The sequence below is a fragment of the Dermacentor albipictus genome, chromosome 4 (assembly GCF_038994185.2).
Source record: "Dermacentor albipictus isolate Rhodes 1998 colony chromosome 4, USDA_Dalb.pri_finalv2, whole genome shotgun sequence".
Classification (NCBI taxonomy): domain Eukaryota; kingdom Metazoa; phylum Arthropoda; class Arachnida; order Ixodida; family Ixodidae; genus Dermacentor; species Dermacentor albipictus.
The window spans coordinates 95929967-95955447 of NC_091824.1; the positions used below are offsets into that span (position 1 = coordinate 95929967).

At 46.6% G+C, this 25481-nt stretch overlaps 1 protein-coding gene across 1 annotated transcript in view; it reads right to left on the bottom strand.

The window, feature by feature from the left end:
• LOC135911412 (beta-1,3-galactosyltransferase 5-like) overlaps positions 1 to 15130 on the bottom strand; it is a 302140-nt gene extending 287010 nt beyond the window's left edge. Inside the window, exon 1 of the mRNA XM_070537971.1 lies at positions 15034 to 15130. Coding sequence (XP_070394072.1) covers positions 15034 to 15130 — 97 coding nt within the window. The remainder of the gene's footprint in view (positions 1 to 15033) is intronic.
• Between the last annotated feature and the right edge of the window lie 10351 nt (positions 15131 to 25481).

A 25481-nucleotide genomic window follows, 5' to 3' on the forward strand; every position in this document is an offset into this window, starting at 1 on the left:
TCGCGTGTGGCGTGCTCTGCACACGGCATGAGGGTACGCGCCGCGCGCGCCCGTCGCGAGGCAAAGCAGGGAAAAAAAAAAGAAAACAAGGGAGGTGGGAGGGGAACACAGCCGTGGGTGGAAAACGATAATTAATGGACAAGATAGGGGGCAGGAAAGAAAAGGTAGACTGCAATCCGAATATCGATTCGTGTTTGCGCGGGAAAACCGGGTCCCGGTCCCGGCCTCGTCGCTAGTCACCGGCCCGGTCCCGTGGCGGCGCTAGCAGCACGGCGCGCGCGGCGCCCTCGAAAGGCCGGGCGCGGGACGCGCGCACAGCAGAGACGCGGCGAGTCGCGCGCGTGGAGTCCGTGCGGCGCTGGGAGTCCGGCGAGGGACGAGCACGCTGTGCGCGAGGAGGCGCGCGCGCGCAATTGGAGCCCCACGGTGTCCACGACTGTTCGTCTCGTCGGTCGAGGAGGCACGGCGCGGTGTTCGGAGTACTACGCCCACCGAGCGCGACTCCTGCGGATAAACAGCGCGGTCGTCCGCCGCCGCCAGCGCGCACCACGTGCACACCCATGTCGGCAGCCGCGGGTGCCCTGCACTGCCTCTTGTTGGCTGCGCTGGAGGCCGGTGAGTGGAGCCGTTTTGGAGGGGTCGTGTCGGGAATGTCACCGAAGTGGGCACGATTGGCACGTGGGGCAAACGCTTGTGTCCCAAAGCTTTTGTACGTACAGAATTATATATGTATATAAAGTAGGAGTAACCGGGAAAGGCAAGCAATCTCTTGAAGGTACGAGTCATAGAAGTGTGACTGGAAAAGGTGAGAACTGAGAAATGCGTGCATATTGTATCGAAGCAACTGTATTTCTCACTCACTTAGTTTACGGGTAACGGTTAAATGAGGTCGCGTATATGGATCAGGTCTAGATGGAGATCTGGAACAAGAGCTTATAAATTCCGGGGACGAAGAATTTTGGGGGTTTAGAGCAAGTGCGCACTGTACAGAGGACAGGCACAGAAAAAAAAGAAAGAACAAATCCCAGAGCCTCTCAGCTGACTGGAGGAGTCAAACATGTTGTTGCAAAGTTTTTTACGGGCATCCAGTTACAATTCACCTGTACACTGAATGCAGCGTGCTGAACGTACGAAAAAGTTTAGTTTTTCTTACTATCTTTTTCTTTTTATTCACACTGACGCACACCTCAGTCCACAGTGTAAAAACCATGCGCTACTTACTGCAATATAGCGCGCGCGCTCGGGCACATTGCAGCTGCGTTCACCGGCCTTATCTGGAAACAAAATTACTGTCCAGAGTAGGCGCTCGATATCGCTCTTATTCGCGACAGCAAAGTTAAAGCGAAATCACTGCTACCGAAAGTCGCGGCGAGAGCGTTGACCCTTGCACCATTGCGGCAGAGTGCAAGTTCCGTGATCCTCGAGCGGTAATCCTCTGACTGTCCTCCCAGCCCGGAGTCCTACAAGGCGCTGATCTGCGAGGATCAGGATTGCGTCGTGCATCGACACCCTCATTGGAGCAGGGGATAAAGTGTTTCGTGTAATTATGACATGGCGGAAATGATCACAGAGATAATGGTGTGGTGTTCAAAATCTAGTGCCTTGTAGTCGTACAAAAAAAAAATGTCCATCGCACATTTTCTTGAGTGGCCAGAAAAGAAAATTCGCGTACTCTTCCTACTAAGCATGATAATGAGAAAGAGGAGGAGGAGGAAAAACATTTATTGAATAAAAATAAAAGCCAAGCAGGTGTCTGTCTGCTTGTACGGGGAGGCGCCCTCAGTCCAAGGCTCCTGCGGCTCTCGCTGTTTCTCGGGCCCGCCGCACCAGTTGCTGCTGGTCACGGACATTCGAGCTAGTAAGCACGGCCTCCCGCTGCTCGAGTGTGGGGTTGGGGATTTGTGGGTCTGCCTTTGTGCTGGGACACGCCCAAGTGGTGTGATATAGGGAGGCGTAGTCGTTACAAAGGGGACATTTGTACGAGTACAGTGTAGCTCTGGTAATTATCCTACGCTTACAATTGTCTAATGCTTAATGAATGCGTCACTACATTTAGTGAAGCTAGGTGTGAGAGCGGGCTTGTTGGTACTTCACTGCAATTAAGCCGCTCAAATTCATATATCCGTGCAGGTTTCGGTCGCTTAATTTCGGATTAACGTTACGAGAAGAGAGAGCCCAAATTTCATTGCTAGTTTATTTTATGTACTAGAATATGAAAAAGCGCAACAGCCCAGCCTCGCATTGAAGGAACAAGAAAAAAAAAATCAGGTTACCGAAACAGGCGTTTAGTCTAAAGAAGAAGAGCTTCACGGAATTTTAATCTCTTTTTCATCACACGAGCTTCATTTCTCTGGGAACTTCGAGCTGACTTCCAGTCAGTCTGCGCGCCCAAACTTCCTCCGTCTAACCAGAAGCTTCCGTCGAAGGTAGTGGAAAGATTATCGTTTATAGTTCCTTCAATTATAGCGAAACTTTTTATGAACTCTTCCACTCCAATGCTTCTCAATATTGCGAAGGAGTACTCTAGGCTTACCTAGCGCTTTCCTATGGGCAAAATAAATTTTATTTTTTCAATCCTGACGTAAAAAAATAGCGGCGCGAGCTGTTCTTGGAATTTTCTGAGCGCTTGTCGAACACTAGTACATACATAATCCTGAAAAGCGCGTTAGGCCCGCATAGCAAAAGATATATATATATATATATATATATATATATATATATATATATATATATATATATATATATATATATATATATATATAAACCTATATATTGTATCTTATTTTCGTTGTTGAACCATGCCAGATAGCATTACGGATTAAGAATGCGCCAAATACTTTTGGCACGTCAGCGCCAACTCGGAATCAAATGTTGGAAAGAGAAAAGCTCGCACGTGAATAGCGAGCTTAATTTATTTGTATAGCCATCACGAGGAACCGGAAACCTTAAAAAAAATTTTCGAGTCATGCTTTCGCAGCATTCGTAGATGGTCATAGTGTTAAAGAGTAGTTTCTTTTGCGCACTGCTCCTTCAAATAGAGAAATAAATGAAGAAATCTAGACTGATGGAAAGCGTAGGTGGAATGAATGTGTCATATTACCCTTAAAAGGCCCCTTACCAGGCCACATAGTAAGTTTTGGTTATGCGCTGGAAGTTGTTACGTGCCCTCAAGGGAGTGTTCTACAGCAAGAGATTTTCAAATTAGCTCATTGATAGCAGATATAGAAATGTTCGAGGTGCCGCGAACCGATGACTTCAAGAGGCGGGCGTCACCGCCAAACTAGACACTCTCTCTACTTCCCCATGCAGCCTGCGCAAGCGAAATTACTTCACCACGTTGTCCCATACCGGAGCCGGAGAATCGCGTGACGGATACGTCACAGGCCCGGCCTTCTTTATTAATATTTTTTTTTCCTGCACGTTTTTGCTGAGTGGCGCACTTCCGGTGACAGCCTTGCGCGCGAGTTGTTGCGTTCGTCTCGTTTCACGCAACCGACAATTTTGCGTGCCCTGCACGAGAACACATGATCAAGTGCCACCCGCCGTGGTTGCTCAGTGGCTATGGTGTTGGGCTGCTGAGCACGAGGTCACGGGATCGGATCCCGGCCTCGGCGGCCGCATTTCGATGGGGGCGAAATGCGAAAACACCCGTGTGCTTAGATTTAGGTGCACGTTAAAGAACCCCAGGTGGTCGAAATTTCCGGAGTCTTCCACTACGGCGTGCCTCATAATCTGAAAGTGGTTTTGGCATGTAAAACCCCATAATTTTTAATGATCAAGTGCCACAATCACGAGCAACGAGGCAGGTGCGAGAGGATGAAAGATCATGATCGCGTCGCTGAAAGACGGTAGAAAATGACACAGTTTCGTTCTCTGCACGCGCGACTGCACGATGTGGGAACAAGCAAAAGAAATGGAAGTAGATGTCTCTTGCTACGCACATGTTCAGTTTGTATGTTTTATTATTTCTCTAAACTTTAATTCGCCTACTGAAGCAACAGATTAAACAGTTAACTGATGCTGCCTTGGATAATGCTCAAGGTCACATATTACTATGAGCGACGTCACAGCACCGCCATGTACGTAGGTGCGCTTGCGCGATATACGTCGACTCTCCGGCTGATAGCGTGGCGCCCGCAAGGAGAAGGGCAAACGGCGTTTGTTTCAAAATTCAAGCTCTTTCCGCGGCACGGCCCTAATTATACAGCTACGTAGTAGAATATAAATGATAACGTGCGTTACATAGAGGATCCAGAAGTGCTCAACAACGACATAACTGAAATTCGTAGCAGCCTAGAATCACGATTTTTTTATTATTATGGGGTTTTACGTGCCAAAACCACTTTCTTATTATGAGGCATGCCGTAGTGGAGGACTCCGGAAATTTTGAACACCTGGGGTTCTTTAATGTGCAACTAAATCTAAGTACACGGGTGTTTTCACCATCGAAATGCGGCCGCCGTGGCCGCGATTCCATCCCGCAACCTCCGTGCTCAGCAGCCCAAAACCATAGCCACTGAGCAACCACGGCGGGTACTGTTACGATTGTGAGTGTGTAAGAACGGGGTCTTTAAAGAATAAAAATGAACATGAAAATGAAGCCCGCATATACACGCAAAGTGCCTCGAGCGGTGAGTCGTGAAGCAATTTTGCGTGCATTTGCGGGCTTCTTTCACGCTCGGAAAAACACTTTTATGTAGCACGTATTGAGCAACAGAAAGCTGTATCGGGAGTTTTTCGTGTCACTCTGCAATTTCCGCATTGACACTTTCCACCTAATTATAATATTTGAGAAGTGGATTAATTAATTAAGAGTAATTATCTAACTAGGCAGAATGAAAAGAAAAATTATTTGAGCTTCTCCAAGCGACCTTGGTTCTATCCAGCTATGTGGCATTCGCATATTTTTCAACTCTGGTTGAAGTTAGCTGGGACACCCTGCATATCTATAGAGAGAGACGGAAAGACGACTGGGAGATTAACTAGACCACGTCCAGTTCGCTACCCAGCAGTGGGGGAGAGGAGATCTAGGGATGAAGAGAGAGAGGGAACACAGTTTCCGCACATATGAAGGTGCGCATCGATTCTACAAATGGTTGCCGAGACTCGTCGACTTAAGGTACTGCAATAACGCTTTCGTGGATTTCTCTGGCGCCGGCGCACACGGCTATGGCCCAAAGATCTTTATTTCCGAAAATCGTCTAGAGACAAACCGATTCAATGCTGACCGGAGAGTTGGCGTGGAAATAGCAAAAACCGTCAAGAAGAGGCAGGAACTTCCAAAACTGCACTGTTTGTCAAGCTCAATTCTTAAACACTAACATTCAACTTATCCTCTCTCCTCGATTCGTTCGAGTGTGTAAGTAGAGTTGTTTTGAGTGAACGTTTAAGACGTGCACAAATTAACGCAATCAAGTGCTCCACGTTCGTGCGGGAAAGCTGGCCACGAGCATGCATGAATCGTGACTCTGGGCTGCTGCAAATTTCAGTTATGTCGTTGTTGAGCACTTCTGGATCCTCTATGTAATACACGTTATCATTTAGCTTCTACTACGTAGCTGTACTATAAGGACTGAAGATACACAGACTGAATTTGGTGTACCATTATAACAGACGACAAATACGCGAGTAACAATGCTGTCGGAATTTTTAGCGCTCTAAGCGATGTGCCGACCACTATAGTGCGCGGATGATGTTGCAACGCCAGTTAATGTAACCAGACATGAATGCGAGCTTTGTGACTCACTAAATTGCATACGCGAAAAGCGTGTAGGACGTAAATGGAGCGTTGCACGAAAAATGCCAAAGTCTTGTTGCATTCTTTGCAGGCGAAGAAAATGACGCCATCACTGCTTGCGCGAGTCGCGCAGAATAAATTATTTTCATGTTTCGAAACAAGAGAATGTGGATTGATTTCATTTTTCCGAAGAACGGGTCGGTGTACATATCGTTACTTAAGCGCGTTCTGAAGGGACACTGTTCTTATTTCTTAATTTCCGCGCACGCAGCGCTGTTGCACACGTGTCAATAAAATACATAAACAAATAAATTGCGAGACTCCCCGCTAGCGTGGCTTTCGCAGCAGCCGGGAGACGGAGCAGCCAGACTCATGCTATATTCGGGTCACTGACCGCGAGCATTAATGACAGCGCTTCACGGAAGACTCTCTTCCCTGTGACCGCTTCTGCCTACAAGCGAACACAGAAAATCGCTTATAAAAAAATCATGACTGACGGGAACATCTTTTCTTGGAGAGGACCGCGAGTTTATATCATCGTCTTTATTAAGTGTGTTCAATTAACTCTCTATTTGTTCTATTATCTGACTCTCGTTTCTCCTATTTCTGAAATAAATACATGTGATATTTTATCACATTTTCTGTTGGTATCGTGAATATTATTTTTGCAGCGGTTCGCTAATCTCATCTGAGATATTAAGTAAGATATCAAACCACCCAAGAGACGTGCGGCTTGGTAGCCGGCACAGTCACGAGAATGCGTGTATGTGCTTTTTTTTTTTTTGCCGCCTAATTATAGTGGGACTCTATTATGAGAAGACCACTTCAAAGGAGAATGTCCACTATGCCTGCCGGGGAATGACCAAATGTGTGCGCGTAAAGGTGTTTATTGCGCCTTGCTACAATGGCGCGGTGGGCTTAGCAAGAACAGATGTTTAAGAAGGACTCCAACCAGCATTCTTGGTGTGTAGGCGATGCTGTAGAAATGGGTGTTTTTCTTTTTAGCATGCGCTAAGCGAACGTTGAATCAGTCCACTTGCAGAAAGAAGGCATCAGACCGTCATAACAATGCCACATCCATGGACAGTAGGCCAAAAAAAAAAGAATGACAGTAATAAATAGACGGCTTTCGAGACTTAACAAGAACCCTTACTCTTGACCAGAATTGAACTTTCTACTAGTTGGTTCCACAGTGATAACAGTAGAGCAGTGTGGAAGTGCGCGACGAAAGGAAGACGTGAGACACACATGTGCTGTGTGTGTCCTGCGCCTTTCTTATGGCCATGTCTTGCGTGCTGCTTTACCATTCCAAACTTTCTTCACCTCTTAACTGCCCGTATTTCCTTGCTTGCCTTCTCTGACACCTTCCGCATGAAGCCACGAATAGCCGTAGGGTTGGGGACGGGCTCTCCCTCCATACTGCAAGCCTTTGCGAGCGTAATGCGCAGACGCCTCTGCGTGGACATGGCTCCGATACGACTGAAAACCAAAGACACTACTATAACAGGCACTACCGAAAGCAGTTACGCTTCCGAAACCATGCCATTCTCGAAATATCCCGAGGGTACGTTAACATTCAAGATTCCGCACCAAAGCCGCGAAGTGTTCCAACGTTGCGAGAAGAGTGAGGGTCGGTCGCATTTACAACAGCGTAGCGAACATACGTAGGTCGTTCGTTTGAAAAAGACGCCTCCATAATTTAATGCAGCTTCCGGATGCATAGTCTGCGGTATAGTGTTCACTACGTAGCGCCAGCCTCTTATTATTCTTTGTCTTCGACAAACCGTGCTTTCATTTTCCCATTGTGCTCGCAGCAAGCTTTTACATCGAGTTTTGCCGTTTCACGTGCCTTTTCTCTAAAATCTTAACTTGTCGGAACTGGTACATCGCGAACGAAAGCTAAACCAGTAAAGCCGTACAACCGCACACAACGACAAACTACGACGAGTAGAACGCCTTCTGCCGGTGCTTTGTCGCTAACAATAAATACATCACACGGCCGCAACCGTTTGATGAGCTTCCCCACTTGTCTTCTCACTGCCGCAACCACGTGACCCCGTAGATCACGTGTTTTTCACAGACTAGGTGGAACACGCACTTCCAACTGCAGTGCAATGAAAATGTATATACGGTAACAGTAGTGAAAGCGTCATCTTGCACATTGCTATACGTGGACCAGACGGCACTTAGCATCGTAAAACCCAGATTACAAGCACACACAGCCTCACATACCTTTTAAGGAACTTTGGCAACAACCTAAGAAGCTACGAACTTCAAGAACACGTAGAAACACCTTTATTGTTTTGCTTTATCGTTTACTTAGCTGCATAGGCGGAAACACGTGCAAAGTGAAATGCAGTACTTGTAGAATTTTTGTGTGATATTATTTTGTGAAAGCCCTTTGAGACATTACTTATTCAGGATTCGAACTAGTGCTCGGGAACAAAGAAGGAAATTGCGCTTGACAAAGGGGGGGGGGGGGGGGTGACACTGAAATAAAAAAGAACGGAACTGCGTTCACACTAACAAGCGGAGAGATGTTAGCTCATAGTGAAGGTAACCTCGAGTTCGAGGAGTTTAGCAAAGGCACTGGAGCCGAGAAATAGGCATCATAAAGACCAAAAAGAGCGTGGCATGAAGTCTATCAATTTTGTGCACAGCATGGGTACTCCACTAGTTTAATTACAATGTGTAAAAATATTGCTACCCTCATTTTTCTTGCATGCTGCACAGTAACTTACCCACGCCAATGAACACGAAAGAAAGAAAGGAAACGTTGCAAGAGAGTGTCGCTGGGGCGGCACGTTAATGAGCAGCAGGGAATGAAATTTTGGCGCCACCACGAACAACTTGATTAATGAAAGCTGGGTGCATCAATAACACCTTTCAAAATAATGAGCGTGAGCTAGCGAAGGTTGTAAGGTGGAACAGATCCAGTTCATACGCACGTGACAAAACCGCGATAAATAATCCTCGTTGAACAAACACGCATTAGTAAAAAAAAATATGGCTGCTTTCTGGAATCAAACGCTTAAGAAGCAAAGTGGAATAAAGGGGGACGCTATTATTAGTATAAATTCTCATTTCTTTTTTACCTGAAGCGAGCAGAGTGGCAAAATTATCTCGTTGAAATATGGTGCCGCAAGAAAAGTACGGATTCATATAGAAACACTTATGGAGCAAATAGAGAGAGAGACACAGAGAGAGAAAGGTAGAAGAAAGATAGGGAGGTTAACCAGAAATTATCTGCGGTTGGCTACCATATACCGCCGGAGGGGAAGGGGGCACGATAGATGAGAGAAAGATATTACGAAAATAAAAGAGAAAAAAGAAACACTTAGAGAAACACGCACACACACACACACACACACACACACACACACACACACACACACACACACACACACACACACACACACACACACACACACACACACACACACACACACACGCACACGCACACACACACACACACACACGCACACACACACACACGCGCACACACAGACGCGCGCACACGCGCAGTACATAGCTGCTTCTGTGGGTGCTGTCACGCAGTCCGCGAAGACGTCGCATAGTGTTACACAGTGTCGACGTCCCTTTAATACATTCTATGTCACACAGTGTACAGTCACAATGTGTCACAAAGCCCGATGTCTTTTTAAATAACGTAGTAGTGCCTCCTTCGCAGCGGCTCGCGCTGATGTTCGTGTAGGCCAATTCCCAGTAACGTTGTTCTCTGTTAGTGGGCGCTTGTCCAGTTGGTCTAGCGTGGCTGAGAGGGCTGCTCATTTCTGGTAGGAGCGAAGGGCACATGCAAAGAAGGTGTGCGATCTTTTCGCTACACCCGCAGAAATCACAAAGGGAGCTATTGTCCATTACGATAACAAAGGAGTATGCATTTGAAAATGATACTCCAACCTATAGACGGAATAGAAGGGTGCAGCCGCGTCGTGGAAGGTCGGACGGAATACGGTGCTGTAAGTTATGGTCCGGGGTATGAAGACGAGCACTTGTGAAGCCGGATGAATTCCACTGAACGAACGTTAGTTTACTCGTCAGTGGAGGAAAGTTTGTTTCTCTGCGTAGCTTCTCGAAAGAGGAATGGCAACGCAGTCGACGCCGTCATGGGCAGATCGGCCAGTTGCGACTGCTTGATCGTTGCCATGTATGCCACAGTGACTAGACAACCACTGGTGTTTTATGTCGTGGCCTTCAACTACTCGAACTATTCGATGGTGGACTTGTCTAATCTCAGCGAAGAAATGCTAATGTGATCCGTGGTGCAGTGCTGAGAGTGAACACTGGAGGGCTGCCTTGTAATCACATAAGATTGATCATCGATGGGGGTCGTTTCTCCTGAATGAAGTCAAGGGCCGCACTGACGGCTACCAGTTCAGCAGCTGCCGTTTATGATGCATGTGACGTTTTTGGCTGTATTTTGATGGAACTTGCTGGAATCACCATCGCTGCAGCTGAACTTGTGGGTGTGCCTGATCCATCAGTGTAAGCATGTACGCGGCCGCTGTGCACCTCCTGTAAAATGCCTAATGTGGCCTGTTTCAGGGCAAAGGACGGCGTGTTAGCTTGCTTAGTGATTCCTGGGATGGTGAGGCATACTTCAGGTTTGTGCAGGCGCCATAATGGTGAGGATGAAGAGTCTTGCTGCAGGCATGTAGTTCGAGGGCAACGAGGCACGATTGACAGCAGTTGAACGACGGAAAGTTGTATGTGGCCTTTCTGCAGGTTAAGAGCCAAGACGGCGAAAACGTGGTCGGGCAACATACGGAATATGTGCTCTGAGAGCGTTCACGGCTATGTGCGGTGACAGTGGGTGATCTCGCGCTATGACAATCGTTGACGCTGTGGACGCACACTTAGGAATACCGAGGCACGTCCTGAGGGCTTTAGCTTGCAGTCCCTGGAGTACAGGCAGGATTGTTTTGCAGATGGTGCCTGGCAGCGGGAGGCTGTACCTTGCGAAACCGAGGAACAGGACGAATCATGTGCCTCGAGAGGAGGCGAAAGAAGAGTGGTTCATGCAAAGGATATCCCGCCTGTGGCCAACTCTATTTTTCTGCAACCCACATAAACCGTTGAGATGCAATATCTGATAGAGAACATAAAGAGCACAGCCTCGGCAGGACCTGACGGAATTCGACCGGAGCCGATCAAATATGTCTCGAGCGAAATAGGTGGCGTTCTAGATTATATTGCTAATTGTCAGCATCTTCAGGAAAATTTCCTGATACGCTAAAAACCGCTCGCATAACACCAATTCATGAAGAGGGTGCGAAAGATCAAGTCTAAAATTACAGACCAATTTCGGTTTTAAATATATTTTCAAAGCTTTTAGAAAATGTCGTGGTTGACAGGCTTGGGTCTCTCTTGGGTAAACACAATATAATCTCAGTACCAATATGGTTTCAAAATTATGAAGTCAGCGGAGCAAGCCCTTCTAGATATCAAACGTAAAATAATTGAGAACATCGAAAAACAGAAGCTTACACTTGGCGTTTTTTTTTTAGGTGTGCGGAATGCTTTTGACTCGATTGATTATAAAGTATTATTACACAAAGTAGAAATCCACAGAATACGCTGCGTCGCTCATGATTTAGTAACAAGCTATTTAACAAATTGAAACCAATTTGTTCAGATAAATTCTATTGCCTCTGACATTTTTCCTGTAAAACAGGGTGTACCTCAGGGCCCGAAGCTGGGCCCAATGTTGTCTTTAATTTATATAAGTGATATTGTGCGAATACCCGGTTCACCTGACTTGGCAATGTATGCCAATGATATCAACGTGCTTTTTACATCCAATGACAGTTCTGAATGTATCGTCAGCACTAACGCGTATCTAAATCGCTTGCCAGTGTGGCTTAGAGAAAATAGTGTAGAATTAAATACTGCAAAAATAGCAAACATTTTATTCAGGGCTTGCAACAAGAACGTACCCAATGACTAACATTTATTTAAATGGTACAGCAATTAACCATGTCCAAGAAAAAATTCTTAGGAGTATTGGTTGATGAACTGTTATCTCGGGGTTCACATGTAAGGATGCTGTGCAATGGCCTTACTAAATATCTCGGTATCATTAACAGGATAACCCAGATGATTCTGCTTTGGTTCAAACAACAGTCATACGAAGCCCTTCTGCAGTCTAAACTCTGCTATGGGGTGTTGGTTTGGGAAACAACTTCAAAAACAAACTGTAACATGTTAATCCTTGTACAGAAACAAATACTTTGTATATACTGCAATTACTATTGCCATTTTTTAGAACTTGAAATAGCTCAATTATTTCCACACTACTCTGTTCTTTGAGCGGACAGAACATATTATATGAAGCTTCTGGTCACCATACATAAACGAAAATTATTCACCAAAACAGACAATGATGAAATATCTCGTTATCCAGAACGCCGGAATACCAGACACGCACCTAGAACATGAACAAATTATGGAAAACAAACATTCATAGTCGATAGAAATATTAAACAAGGTTGGAGAATTGTTAAATGTTAGTACTTCAGAAAGCTTCCTCAATAAAGAGCTTAGCTCATTATTACATGCCGATGACATTTACTTACACTAATTATACATATTATGTTTCTTTTGCATCTGTATGTATGCAGGTATGACCTAAGAAAGCATTAATATAGATATCATTTGTGCTAATCTTTATGTGGCTTCCTCATACCAGTGAACAAATGTAATCATTTTTGTTACTGAAATACTGTTCTCTTGTGCAAGATGTATGCACGTTTTATATGTATTCATTTGTACTGATTATAACCCCTGTTGTAACTGTGGGGGCTGGGACGTTTGTCAAGAATTCATGGCTTTAGTCCCAGTCTCCTCCAGCTCGGACGAGAAATAAAGTTGATTCAAGTAAACAATGATGTAGCTTTGAACGCACCGACGTGCCCCTATACTTTCCGACGAGGAATTTGAGGAGATGTTTTATTGTCGTTAACCCGCTCTTTAGCCATGAAATGTGTGGGCTACATGATAGTCGCGGTCGACGATTGCCCCTAAAGAGTGCTGTTTCTGTGCGTTTGTAATTGCTTGCCCATTCGCACATAACAGAGTAAGGCCTCATTGTCTGCCAAGTGAATGTAACAAGGCAGCATTTCTCGGAAGTCAGGTCTCAAATCTTTTTCGCAAGTAGAACGATGTTAACGTTTCTGCTTTGTAAATAAAACCGCTAGAGACACAGGACGGAGGGAGACAACACAGGGTGGTTGTGTTGTCGTCTCCCTCCGTCCTGTGTCTCTAGCAGTTTCACTCACAATGTCTCACCAAGTGGCCTACAACTTTACCTTGCTAAATAACGTAGCTGCCTTTTGTAGCCTAGTTGCTCGTACCTGCAGTCGCGTTATAGCCGACACCCAGGTGCAGACGTCATCAGCATAGACGGATACTTGAATTGCGTTGGGCAAGGATGGAAAGAAGGAAGGAAGAAAGCAGAAATAGGACAGAAAGACAGTGAGGTTAGCCAATTCTCAGACCGGCTGGCTACCTTGTGCTGGGGAAAGGGTGTAAGGGGAATACGAGATAATAGAAAAGAGATATGCTAGGAAAAAAAGGAAAGAAGAGCAAAAAAGAAATACAGGAAAAGCGTCGGACAGGGCCAACGAGCACTATACGTTGACTAATGTCGGGCTCAACAGGCCGCCTTGCCGTACTTCACGGAATGCTTTGTGGTGAGTGGTGGCGCCATCGTCGGTCCTCAGGAAAAAATGTCTGTCGGTGCTCATGCTTACTTAATGTTGTGCTCACGCTTACTTTAGCTAATGCATAACTCGTGCAAGGCTATACGCTTCATTCGTTATACGCTTCTGCACTCGATTCCCCGTTATAAGTAAGTGCAAGCTTCCCCTTCCTTGATACTCGCGCATGCAAACAGCGGCTCCCAGCAATGATTTCGGGCCATAGCGCGGGATGATATACGGCATACCGGTTGCATAGCGCCGTTTACTGCTGCTGCCAGACGCAACAGCATCGATCGCAGTTACGTCTACAGGGGCCCTAACGGGCCGCCCACAATGTACTACGCAAACACCGCTACTTCGTCTGCAGTCCCTGGCGTGCCGTGCGGTCTCGGTGAGGCCCTGGACAAATAGCTGGGGCAGCGAACTTCGAAAAAAAAAAGTTAGTAAAATGGAAGGCACGAGCAGAAAGAAGCACGGGCAGTAAAGCAAAGGACCGAAGGGCGAGGCCCCACCTTGCGATATACGCGCCCTTCCTCTTCCTCCACATCCTCTCCTCTCCTCGGAGCGCGGTTGCCGCCCCGAGCAAAGTGTTCGGCGCGGCGCGCTTCTCTTCGCACGCGATTCAGTCCATCGATCACGGCCGAAATGACTTGAAAGACGCGCAGCTTTCGCGCCGCGTTCCCGGCTGTCCGTCACGACGTCGAAGGTTAAGACGGATTCTTCGGTCCCGCAGCGCCCCGTGCGCGCCCCCGGGGCTATCGCTCGGGGCGAAAACGACGCTTCCTGTGAAGGATTAGGATGTCTTCCCGACTCTCGCCCTAAACTGTGGCCTTACACCACTCCCCGCTTCTTTTTTTCCCTCCCCATTCTTTGTTTTTCTTTCTCTCTTTTTCTTATCGGAATGTGTAAAGCGAGCGTACTACGCCGCGGCACGTATTCCACGCGGTGTTGCGCGCCGCTGCGCTCGCTTCACTCGGCCGAGGCGGAAATCATCCGGCGCAGCTTACAAAACGCAGACATTCTTTTTTGTCTCTCTCTCTCTTTCTTTCTCTTTATTTGTCTACGAAACAGAACAAGCAGCCAATGTTCGGGGCGTAGCAGGGGACGCGCGGAGAGAGATATAAGCCGTAGCCAATTACGTTTGCTCACGCTGGCTGTACCACATTTTTACTCCTCCTTTGAGAGGTGGTGTACTCCGCGACGAAGCGCGTCCACCCTGCTTGTGCTCGAAACGAGTGACATCTTCATACCCTTTGCTGGTATGAAGATATCAGAAGAATGGAGTTAGAAGTGGGAAAGAAAAATAGCCACCCCCGCATAAAGAACTGCGAGCATTCCTTTTGTTTTTACACAGCGCACATCTCCTTCGGGAAACGGTACAGTGGTGAGCCACCCACGTGTTTGCGTTATAAACCGGTTGCCAGTTCTGCAAATGAACTACGCTGCAATTGCAGCAATGGTTTCTGAAGTTACCATGACTCTGACTGCGTATTGCGGTGCTTATTTATTGTCTAAGAAGATCGGTTTGGTACGCAGAAGAGCCTGAACTATAATTAAGACTTTCTGTCAACTTACCGAGAGACGTCGAGACCTTGTTATGTCGAATTCGACTTCCGGTTAGCTGCTGCCTTCTCGATCCACTTCCTGCATAGATTAGCGAGCGCTCGATCATCGTCATGCGCTAGTGGTGAACCAGATGACGACATCTCACATGTGGTCTTAAACTGTAATCTTTACGCCTAGCAGAGGTTAGAAATGCGCGTCAAGCTTAGAGCAATATGGAGAATGTTGCGTCTGTTTTGGGCACTATTCTTGGACCATTGCAAGGCCGCCTCCAGATATTGCAACGAGGACATCATGTGGGGTGCAGATCTTTTTTTTCTTGCAACCTAGTCTCGAAGTACTGACAGAGGGCTGGAGTCTTAACTTCTATTTTCTTTTTCCAACTCGGTGACGTTACGCCGTTTAGTAGTTGTTTAATTTTTATGTTTTCCATGTAAATCAGCAGTTTCTTTTTCACGTAATTTTGATCCATCATAGCGCCCTAGCCCATTAGGACGTCAAACGAAGTATTAGAAAGCAAATGCTTCTTACCCACCTCCCTCATTTCTAACTATATCTAATTTAATCTATGGTCGCATACGTGCAAAGTGCTTTGCCTTATTATGGAATAGGTTGGTATTTGTTCTCAAAAGTCGTAATCTCTAATAATCCATCTGTACATATAACTTATATTAAAATTATACTTATTCTCCTGTTTTTTTTTGCGTGATGCATTTTATCGTGACCTGTATAAGTTGTGCGTTGGCTGCTTCGTAAATGATAATTTGTCTTATACACAACTGGCCATCCCTGTCACAAACAAACTGTGCTGCGATTATACTCTCCTCTCGAGTTGACTTTCGACCTTCGCTGCTCGGTCACTTGCGACCACTTAGGGTAATGACGGTGACCTGCTGACATTTGTGGCACCGCCAATTTTTCGCATCGGCCCTGAGAGAAAATTAGCGAAATGAAATGGTGTACGGCGTGTTTACGTACGCAAAGCGTCCCGTAGCATTAATTGTATGCACCACTTTCAGTGCGTTTTGAGTTGATTCTGCTGGAAGGTGGCCTTCATCTGACTTGCAAAACCTAAAACGTTGCCGGGAAAAAACTATTTATACACTCGTAGGTATTTGGACCTGTTTTGAGCTAGCGCTCATCAATCCCGAAATGGCGTTATAAAAAAAAAGAGATAATAACAGAAATATGAAGCGCTAACGTAAATGAGGAATGGAGGTAAACGCTGGTGCCATAGCCCAGAAGTACTAATAGAACACGGATAGATTTTTCTGAGTAATGTACACATGATGAAAGGTAACGGTGCTCTGATTTTAGGTCTGCGAATATCGTTTTTTTTATCGACATTCCAGATGACTCCCATAAATGGGTAAAAAAATAAGTTGTGGGGTTTTACGTTCCAAACGGCGTTGTGCTCATGAGGCACGCGGTAGTGGGAGACTGCGGGTAATATTGCCCACCTGGGGTTGTTTACATCACACCCAATGCACGCTACAAGGGTGCTTTTTGAATTTCGACCCCTATCGTATTCACGGCCGCCGCGACCGGGATTTGATCCCGCTTTGCCAAATGATAGATCAAATGGTAGAGCCTCGCAGGCGTAAAGCGAAAATGTGGGCTCGTTCCTCACCTGCGGCAAGTTGTTTTGTCATATACTTTCACTTACATTAATATATCACTTCTCTAATTCAGTTAGTGAGTATAAGCAATTTCCCCTATGTTTTCTTTGGTGGCATTGTTTGTAGAGCACTACAACGATACTGATCTTGAACAAAGTATATAGGACTTGTATTGCATACTTTGCCTGGAATACATTACACTAATTTCGTTGGACTTTAGGAGTACGTCCTTTTTGTTTGTCGTTTTGTGTTAATGACATGTAATTCAAGCAGAGGTTGGCGATTTTCTTGGAGCCGGATGCTAATCTTGGCAGGGCAGGCAAAACTAAAATCAAGAAAACATTGAGACAGGGAAATGTCACAAACATTTGCGAAGTTTCGTACAAGAGAAAGGAAGTCTCAGAAGAGAGTAAAGTAACACTAAGAAACAAACTATGCCGTAATGACATAAGAGTTCAAAAACAGGCACATAAGTTGACATTTTTGCAGATGATGCCGCTGACCAATCTAATCATGTCTACATAGAAATATAGAAACAACACGCCTTAGTCTCTTGCGTAGGCGACGAGTTGGAATTATGCCTTTTAAGTTTTCCAAATCATCATGTCAAATCTTTGCACGGGAACGTACACATGGACAGAACAAGAGACGAGAGATTGTCTCTTGGTTATCTTTCTGTCCGTGTCTACACTTTTCTGCGCTTCGCGTTGTCTTGATATTATGAAAAAAAAATTTATTATAATCCAGCTTTAAGCGAAGACATTGCAAGTTATCGAATCTTAAAGGAACTGACAACGTTGTTGCACGTTTCGCGTTCTGCATTCTTGTGAATGCACGGGGTTTGACTGCTGCCCAACATACCTCCCGCTTTCACCGAGGCTTCCATCTAATGAATAACGAACGAGACGACACCGCGAGCGTAAATCGTGGGACGCTCGTGGAACACGCGGGAGCTGGGTAAGCCATTAAGAATGCAAACAGGATCTGCGACTCATTTAGCAATCAGATTATTAATCCACGCCCTTCTTGGCGTCGCAACCGCAGCGCCCCTGCTTAGCGCACGCGGCATCGTCGGTCCCTGCAAACAAGCTTCATTTTCCTGTGGCCTCTACTTCTCCTCGTTTCCCTCCGACAAAACTTTTCTCGTCCTGCAGTTCAAGACACGGAGCCCATAAATCATACGAAAGAGTTGAGCTGAAAGCGAGACTTTTACTGAAAGCGTTCGAAAAGAATGTGCCGTGGCAGCGACGTCCGCGAAATACTCTAAATAAGCAATCGCAGTTGCGCAAACTGTAAAATATTCATCGCGCCAGCGTTACTTGCACTCGCGGTCCGCACTGCCTTCTCGACGCGGCTCGATAGAGTCCGGGTGGACCAACATCTGGACTGCTCTGGAAATAGGCCCCTGAAAAGCAGGTTGCACCGACAGCGCGAGCAAGGCGTTCGGCCTGGCATTTGTGCCAAATCGATGCATGTGGTAGCCCCGTTTGTTCCCATTTGCCCAGATAAAACCGATACCACAAAGCAGCAGCGGTGGGCTGAACTTGGCCGGTGACCTGAAATCGTAGTGCGCTGACACTGGTATCAGCACAGTTGCAATCGTTTTACAAAATAAAAAAGAAAGAATGAAAGAAAGAAGGAAAGAAAGAAAGAAAGAAAGAAAGAAAGAAAGAAAGAAAGAAAGAAAGAAAGAAAGGACGAAAGAAAGAAAGAAAGAAAATTAATCACAGACGGAACGACATTTATCACTAAGGTAAATTGTTCAAGCTGGAAACGCGTTGCCTAAGCGATACCCACGCCTTCGTGATCCACTGAACGACCAGCAGATGGCGCCACTGCCGCGGATATTTGGACGAAAGGCCGCATAAGGCGAATTCGTTCTCACTTTCGTCAATTATACGTGCTTTGTAGCGACACGCGCAGAGGTGTTGTACGATTTGGCTCATTTTTTTTCTTTTCTTTTGTGCATCGTATAAACCAAATACTTCAAATACCGAAAATAAATATGACAGTCGCAGTCTAATCATGCATAATGAACGCGCAACCGACAGTCCAGAAACAAAATAATTCATAACAAATAATAAATAACCTTTATATGTATTTATATATAGTATGCCATACTTTTACATAAACACACTTCTCATCACAGTCCAGTGCTCGGCAAGCATGATACATCGCTGCGTCGACTTCTCCCACTGTATACATCCGTTTGATTTGGTTCTTGCGTGTCGGCATAGAGTATGAATGGGGTGGCGCATAAACATAAACATTGCGCTAGATTATATGTTGCACGGGGTGAAAATAAACACACTTGTACACATCGTATTTAGTTGTATAGGATTCCATGACCTGCTTCATTCAAGCTCTACTTCACTCCACACAGATTTAAACATATGCGTTGCATCTGTCGGCACAGGAGGGGCAATACTGAGCAGTTTATTGAGCTTTTGTTTTATCCAGTGACATTCTTTAACTCATGTATTTAACCAGCAGTGACAAGCAATGCTTGGTGTGACGAACATACGTGCATGAGAAGTCAGGTCCTACTTTTGTATCCCAAGTTTTTCGTGTTTTCTGAACGCTTCATTCTAGTGAGTGCTTCAAACATGAATTATTTGGAGGAAATTAATGTTCATTGGTGAGGGAAACGAGTCATTACGAGTGTTGCTGATTGTGCGAGCTGCTATTTGTGGTGCAGTCGCAACGTTGGAAAAAGAAATGTATTTCACGCAGTCAACACATATCATGTAGTTTTCATATAGCCAGCGAAGTTATTATTAACTTCATGGTGAATTGCGAAGTTGTATCTTTATGCACAATCCTGTGTCTTTGTGCACAGTCTTGTGGATAACTTTAGTCGGTAAATGCTATTAAACAAGATGACTGCCACAACCTGTCAGTCAATCAATAGAAGGCGTCCTTTAACAGAGTTTTCTTTGCGCGACGAGACAGAGAGAAGAACTGCGTAATATTTGGCCAACAGGTGCACAGGCTTCACGACGGATGCATTTCTTTACGTCACTGTCAAAACTATATCGCCTGTCAAAAACTGAAATATCGCGCGATTCAATGGTTTGCCAAAGATGATGTAAGTGCCCTGACAAATTTTGACAGGACGCTATTTGTATTCCGAAAGCTTACTCAGCAGGATATTGAATCTCGAGGAAGTCCAAAAAAAGTATTCAACCACGATGAAGCAATGCAAAAAAAAGGAACGAACGATGTGTAGAGAGAGAGAGAGAGAGAGAGAGAGAGATAGAGAGAGAGATAAACGGGATGGGAAAGGTAGGGAGGTCGACCGAATAAGATTCTGGTTTGCTACCCTGCACTGGGGCAAGGGCAAGGGAAAATAAAAGGCGGAAAGAACAGGAGCGTTGCGGCCGATATAAAGATAGAAAAAGCACGTGACAAGGGAAAGGTCGGGAGGTGAGCCAGACTGAGGCGCATTATGTTTCTTGTTCTGTGAAACGGAAGTGGAGGGAGGAAAAAAGCAGGACGGTTAGACAAAAAAGAAAGATGCGTTGACACAGAAGAAAAATTTATACGCATATGTGCACAAACGCGCTCGAAAAGTCAGCGTTCGGGTATACTTCGGCATAAATTTGTTTGGCTGTACAACAGCAATTGAAAAATGAGAGAGAGAGAGAAACCTATTTACAACGCACAAAAATCGTTATGCAGCTTGGCAGGCGCAATGCACAGCGTATGTTTCTTTCAGCTGTCGATGTGCTCACACACATTTTTCCGTCTCTGCCTGTGCTTTGCCTGCGAAGAGTCAAGTGATGTGCAGAGTGTTGGAACGAGTAGGCAATCTTTCACTATCCGAAAAAAGCATTCTGGGCCAGTGATTCCAAAGAAAATCGGCACAGATTGCTTTATTCGCGCTACTAAGGTTCCTGAGGTCTAAGGAGCTTCATTATAAACTTTATTACCACCGTGCACTACCGCTATATAGTGTACCTATTCACTCTGTCCTCTCACTCTCTCTCCTATTGCACTATTTCTGTTTTTATCCACCTACTTTTGCCCCCGTGCAGAGTAGACAACCGGAATTACCTCTGGTTAACCTCCCTGTATCTCTGTGCATTCTCTCTCTCTCTTTCAGCTATCCTCACTGATGTTCACGCATGCCGGGGAAGACACAAGTTCCACTTGAGAAATTTTCCCAGGAAGTTGGTGTCAAACCCACCGTGGTGGCATAGCGACATTGGCGCTGCGTTGCTATTCACGAGGTCGCGAGAACCAATCCGGCAGCTACATTTCTATGGGGGTGTTGCGTACTCAAGGGTAGCGTATCGTACTGCTGCCGAGTTGTAGTGACGCCTGCCTACCGAAGCTCGACCGACGTTACTATTGGGTAGCGTCGCTTTGTCGGCGGGCTGCAGGCATCCGGTAGACCATGGTGACCAAGCAAGGACGAGACGATTTTGTGCGAAACTTGCACGGTTTATTCAAAGGTTGGCGAAAGATCATGAGAAAAGAATGAAGTGTTAAAACAGGTACATTTCAGAGCCCCTTAAATAGGCTCTCTAGAATCGTGGGAGGGATCTTGCTTCCGTCGACGTCACGTGACAGGCACAGAGTCTGATTCGCGGAATGAGGGCCCCGCCTCCGGTTATCCCAAGCCTATGTTTATACCAAGCCTCCGGTTATACCAAGTCTCTGGTTATACCAAGCATCTGGTTATACCAAGCATCTGGTTATACCAAGCATCTGGTTATACCAAGCCTCCGGGAATTGTAGGCGCTTGTCCTTCTCTTTTGCGCGTTGCTAGTTCTAGGAAGTTCTCCTGTAGTGTTTGACAGTTCGAGGAAAGGGTCCTTCTAAAGTCACACACACACACACACACACACACACACACACACACACACACACACACACACACACACACACACACACACACACACACACACACACACACACACACACACACACACACACACACACACACACACACACACACGCACACGCACACGCACACACACACACACACAAAAGAGGCGTGTAAACACTGCGAGGCTTCCACCAGACCGGCAGACACTCGAGAAGATCATGACCATGGTGAATTAGGAAGTACGCTTCGTTTCAACGAAGGATGGTGGGCGAAAATACTTTTTGCACGGTGTGCTAGATGCCAACCGTAACAGGGGCGAAATGCGAAAACGCCCACGTATCGTACATTGGCTGCACGTTAAATAACCCCAGGGGGTCGAAATTAATCCGCTCTCCGCCAATACTGCGTGCCTCATGATAAGAACGAACTTTTGGCACGTACAAGCCCAGAAATTTCGTCAAATTTTCTATTTGTCGAGAAAGAAAGAAGATATCCGCGTTCTAGAATGCTGCGAACTTCTACTATCTGGCTGCAACACACAGCTTCGTAATTTCCTCCGACCTACGTCTAGCGAATCTTAAGCGGCAACACTTCTAGGCATCGCTTCCTTTACGGTTTCACATAGCTGCCCTTCGCGACACGGGTTTTGCATTGCACTGCTCCCCTCTCTCGTCCAACATCCCCCCCCCCCCTCCATTCGCTACTTATGCACGTTTCTAGTAGTTTCTGTGCTACCATGCGTTATCGCACGAAGTTCCTTGCTACAGAAATGCAAGTTGCGTCTCAGCAACCCTTCCCTATGCGCTCCATGCTATACCCGCCAAAGAGACAGACAACCCCTTGGAATACGGAAAGAACGAATCAGTTGCTCGCGCGACCATGCATGCAGAAGCGGATCGGGAAAGTTGGCCGTACAGACGAACTAAGGCGGTGTATTCCGAACTATATAGGGGATCATCTTTTTTGCATTTCTCCGCAGACTGCGTGCCGGGGATATTGAGGCCGCTACGGAGGTCGTCGGTAACCGCCGAGCACGCGTCGCTCCGCCGACGGGATGCATGCCCGCGCGGCAAGCTAGCATCGGCGTAGCGCGCGCCAGCCGGAAATTGAATCGGCCTCGTTCGATGCCTGACGCTTCCTCCGCTCGAGTTGATGCCCTTATAAGTACGCCCCTGTTCCTTGCGCCGGTCCGTGCCCCGTCTTGTGACTTTTTATACCACTTGTATATTGCCGTCTCTTTCTTTTTCTCTCCCTATTTTTGTTTCTCCTCTGCATAACTGTTCCGATGACCTTTACCTTCACAATACGGAAGAGATGAAACAGGTGTCAGCCAAACGTGCATCACTTCTAGTCTCTTGTTTAATTGCTTGCACGAACTTGAAAAGAGCCACAAAAAAAGTAGCTCGTGCGTGCACATAAAACCCGAGTTACACTATTTGGTTCAAAATGGCGATAAAGCCTTATCAGATAATTCATCATTATTGATAGCGTGCTTCGAAGGGCGCTGATAGGGGGTTATAACTGTAACCATCAATCAGCAAGATATATAGGACACCTTGCCCAATGTCCAAACTATATCGCGACACTAAGGCTTGCAGCATGCTATAGCAGTGCACGTAGAATAGAAAGATGCGTCAAACGAAACCCATGCGGGCTTCTTGGAAAGAAAGCATCACAGTCGACGAAAAATTTCATACACTTTCATAATATTTAACTTTCAATATAACACTTTTATAATATTTAAGTTATCTGGTAGCTATCTTTAAGACAGCACGCACGCGCCACTCGATTCGCTTATACGATGGCATCAGCAACAGGCCGGGAAAAATGTCCCTATCAGAGTCGATATTGGACAGCATACTGCATTGCAATAGCCCCGAAACGGCAAGCTTTCTCTTTCTGTTTTCGTCATAGAGTATCATTTAAATGCTGAACGATGGCCCGGATCTCTATGCGATCTAAATTTAACGCCTTACTAAGAATGATGCGCAGAAAGTCACTTTACCCCCCCCCCCCCCCCTTCCATTGTTTCTCTCCATCTTAAGTTCCTTGTGCGATCTTGTTTCAACGAAAGGGATTCCATCTCTTGCCACGGTCCTTTAGATGCCTTCTGTTGCAACTGTAGTTTATATTCTTCATTCTTGATCGCACTATTCCTTTTCAGTGCTTCATGTAGAGGAACACAAGTGGCATTGAATTTTCTTTCGCATACGTATTCTCAAGAGCCGCTGCCTTGTGCTTTCTTTTAGTGCATTTTATTTCTGCTTCCCAGGCACAACAATCGCGATAGCAGTGGAAAGAGTGCTTGGCGAGCAAGCGCGGAACGTTCTTGTAACAGGCTACGGAAACGTTTCTTTGCCTAAAGCGTCGCCTTCTATTTCTCCACTCTCCGTTGCTCGCCAAGGCGAGCCCGCCTCTCCTATCCAAAAGAAGTTGTTGCAGGGACCATGCGCCCTTCTTGTACAGCACCTCCCTTGCCCTTTTTTTTTCTTTTTTTCTTCTAACCCAGCCGCCCCACCTAGGCTTCGCGAACCTGCAAGATCCGACCCGTTATGGCGCCGCGCTACGACACGAGTAACGGAAAGGAGAGGTGAGCGCTTGAATAGCCGTCCTTCCTTTGAACGCTGGGCCGACTTTTCTCTTGTTGCCCCCGCGCACCGTCGAGTGGAAAGTGATGAGAGAAAAGGTCGCCTCCAGCTGCTGCATTTTAAGGGAAGTGCGGCGATTGTGTAGACGTTCTCGGAGAAAGGTCCTGCTCCTTTCTTGCCGGCAGCGCAAGTTTGGTGGGTCGAAGCAGGAGAAGACGAGACACTCCCCCCCCCCCCCCTTCCCCACTAGAGAAAGCGATCAGGTTTCGTGCCGCCGTTCGTTGTCTCCCTTTTTATTTTTCGCTACTGTTTCTACTTCGCGCACAGGCTTTCCAGAAGAAGCCCCACGTGCCGTCACCTCGCGCTCTCCAAGTGCGCTTTCTATTCCGTCACAAAAGGGGAAAGCGGGCGGGGGAGGTTACCGATTTCCGAAGCGCAGAAGCCGGAATCGATAATCGATTATACCGGAGCTCGCATTAATTGGTCGATGAAAGCGTTTCCCGCGCCTTAGCGTGGGAGAGGATAAGAGGAGGAGGACGGTGCAGGATAGACCGTGGCTCTAAACAAAAGACGGCGTGCCTGTACCCGTTCCGTCTCCGGACAACTACGCGGATGCCCGATTCAATATGCATTAGTCAAAGCATGTTACCGTTGTAGCTCTTCTTTTGCATTTCCTTAATGACAGACCAGGTGCATCAGGGTCGACTGAAATGCGACGGCGCACCGTTTCTGCTATGAAGGCTCTTCTGAATGTCTAAGCAGTGAAGTGCACATTGCCTATCATTTTTACCGGTTTTTGCTTGACGCTGAGGCGATTCACTTGCATGCCGCTCTCGAAATGAACCACGTAAAAAAAAAAGAAAATTCAGTGCCCTTCCACTCTGTTTCGAAGGAAGACCAGCGAAGCTGTGAATGTTGGCCGTTTATTGGCGAACTGCACCTCCACCGCGGGTCAGCACTGTATTGCACAATCTTCGGGATCGCCCACGCATGCGGGGTGCTTAACGCCTGCTTCACCTCTGCCGCGGGTCGGCCCTGCATTGTACCATCTTCGGGATCGGCCCACATATAGGAAGTGCTTAACGCCTGCTTCACCACTGCCGTGGGTCGGCCCGGTATTGCACTACCTTAGGGATCGGCCTACATATAGGAAGTGCTTAACGCCTGCTTCACCTCGGATGCGGATCAGCCCGGCATTGCACAGCTTTGGGATCGGCCCACGTATCCGGAGTGCTGAACGCCTGCTTCACTTTTGCCGCGGGTCGGCCCTGCATTGTACTATCTTTGCGATCGGCCCACATACAGGAAGTGTTTAACGCCTGCTTCACCTCTGCGGCGGGTCGGCCCGGCATTGCACTATCTTCGGGATCGGCCCATGTATGGGAAGTGCTTAACACCTGCTTCACCTCGGATGCGGAT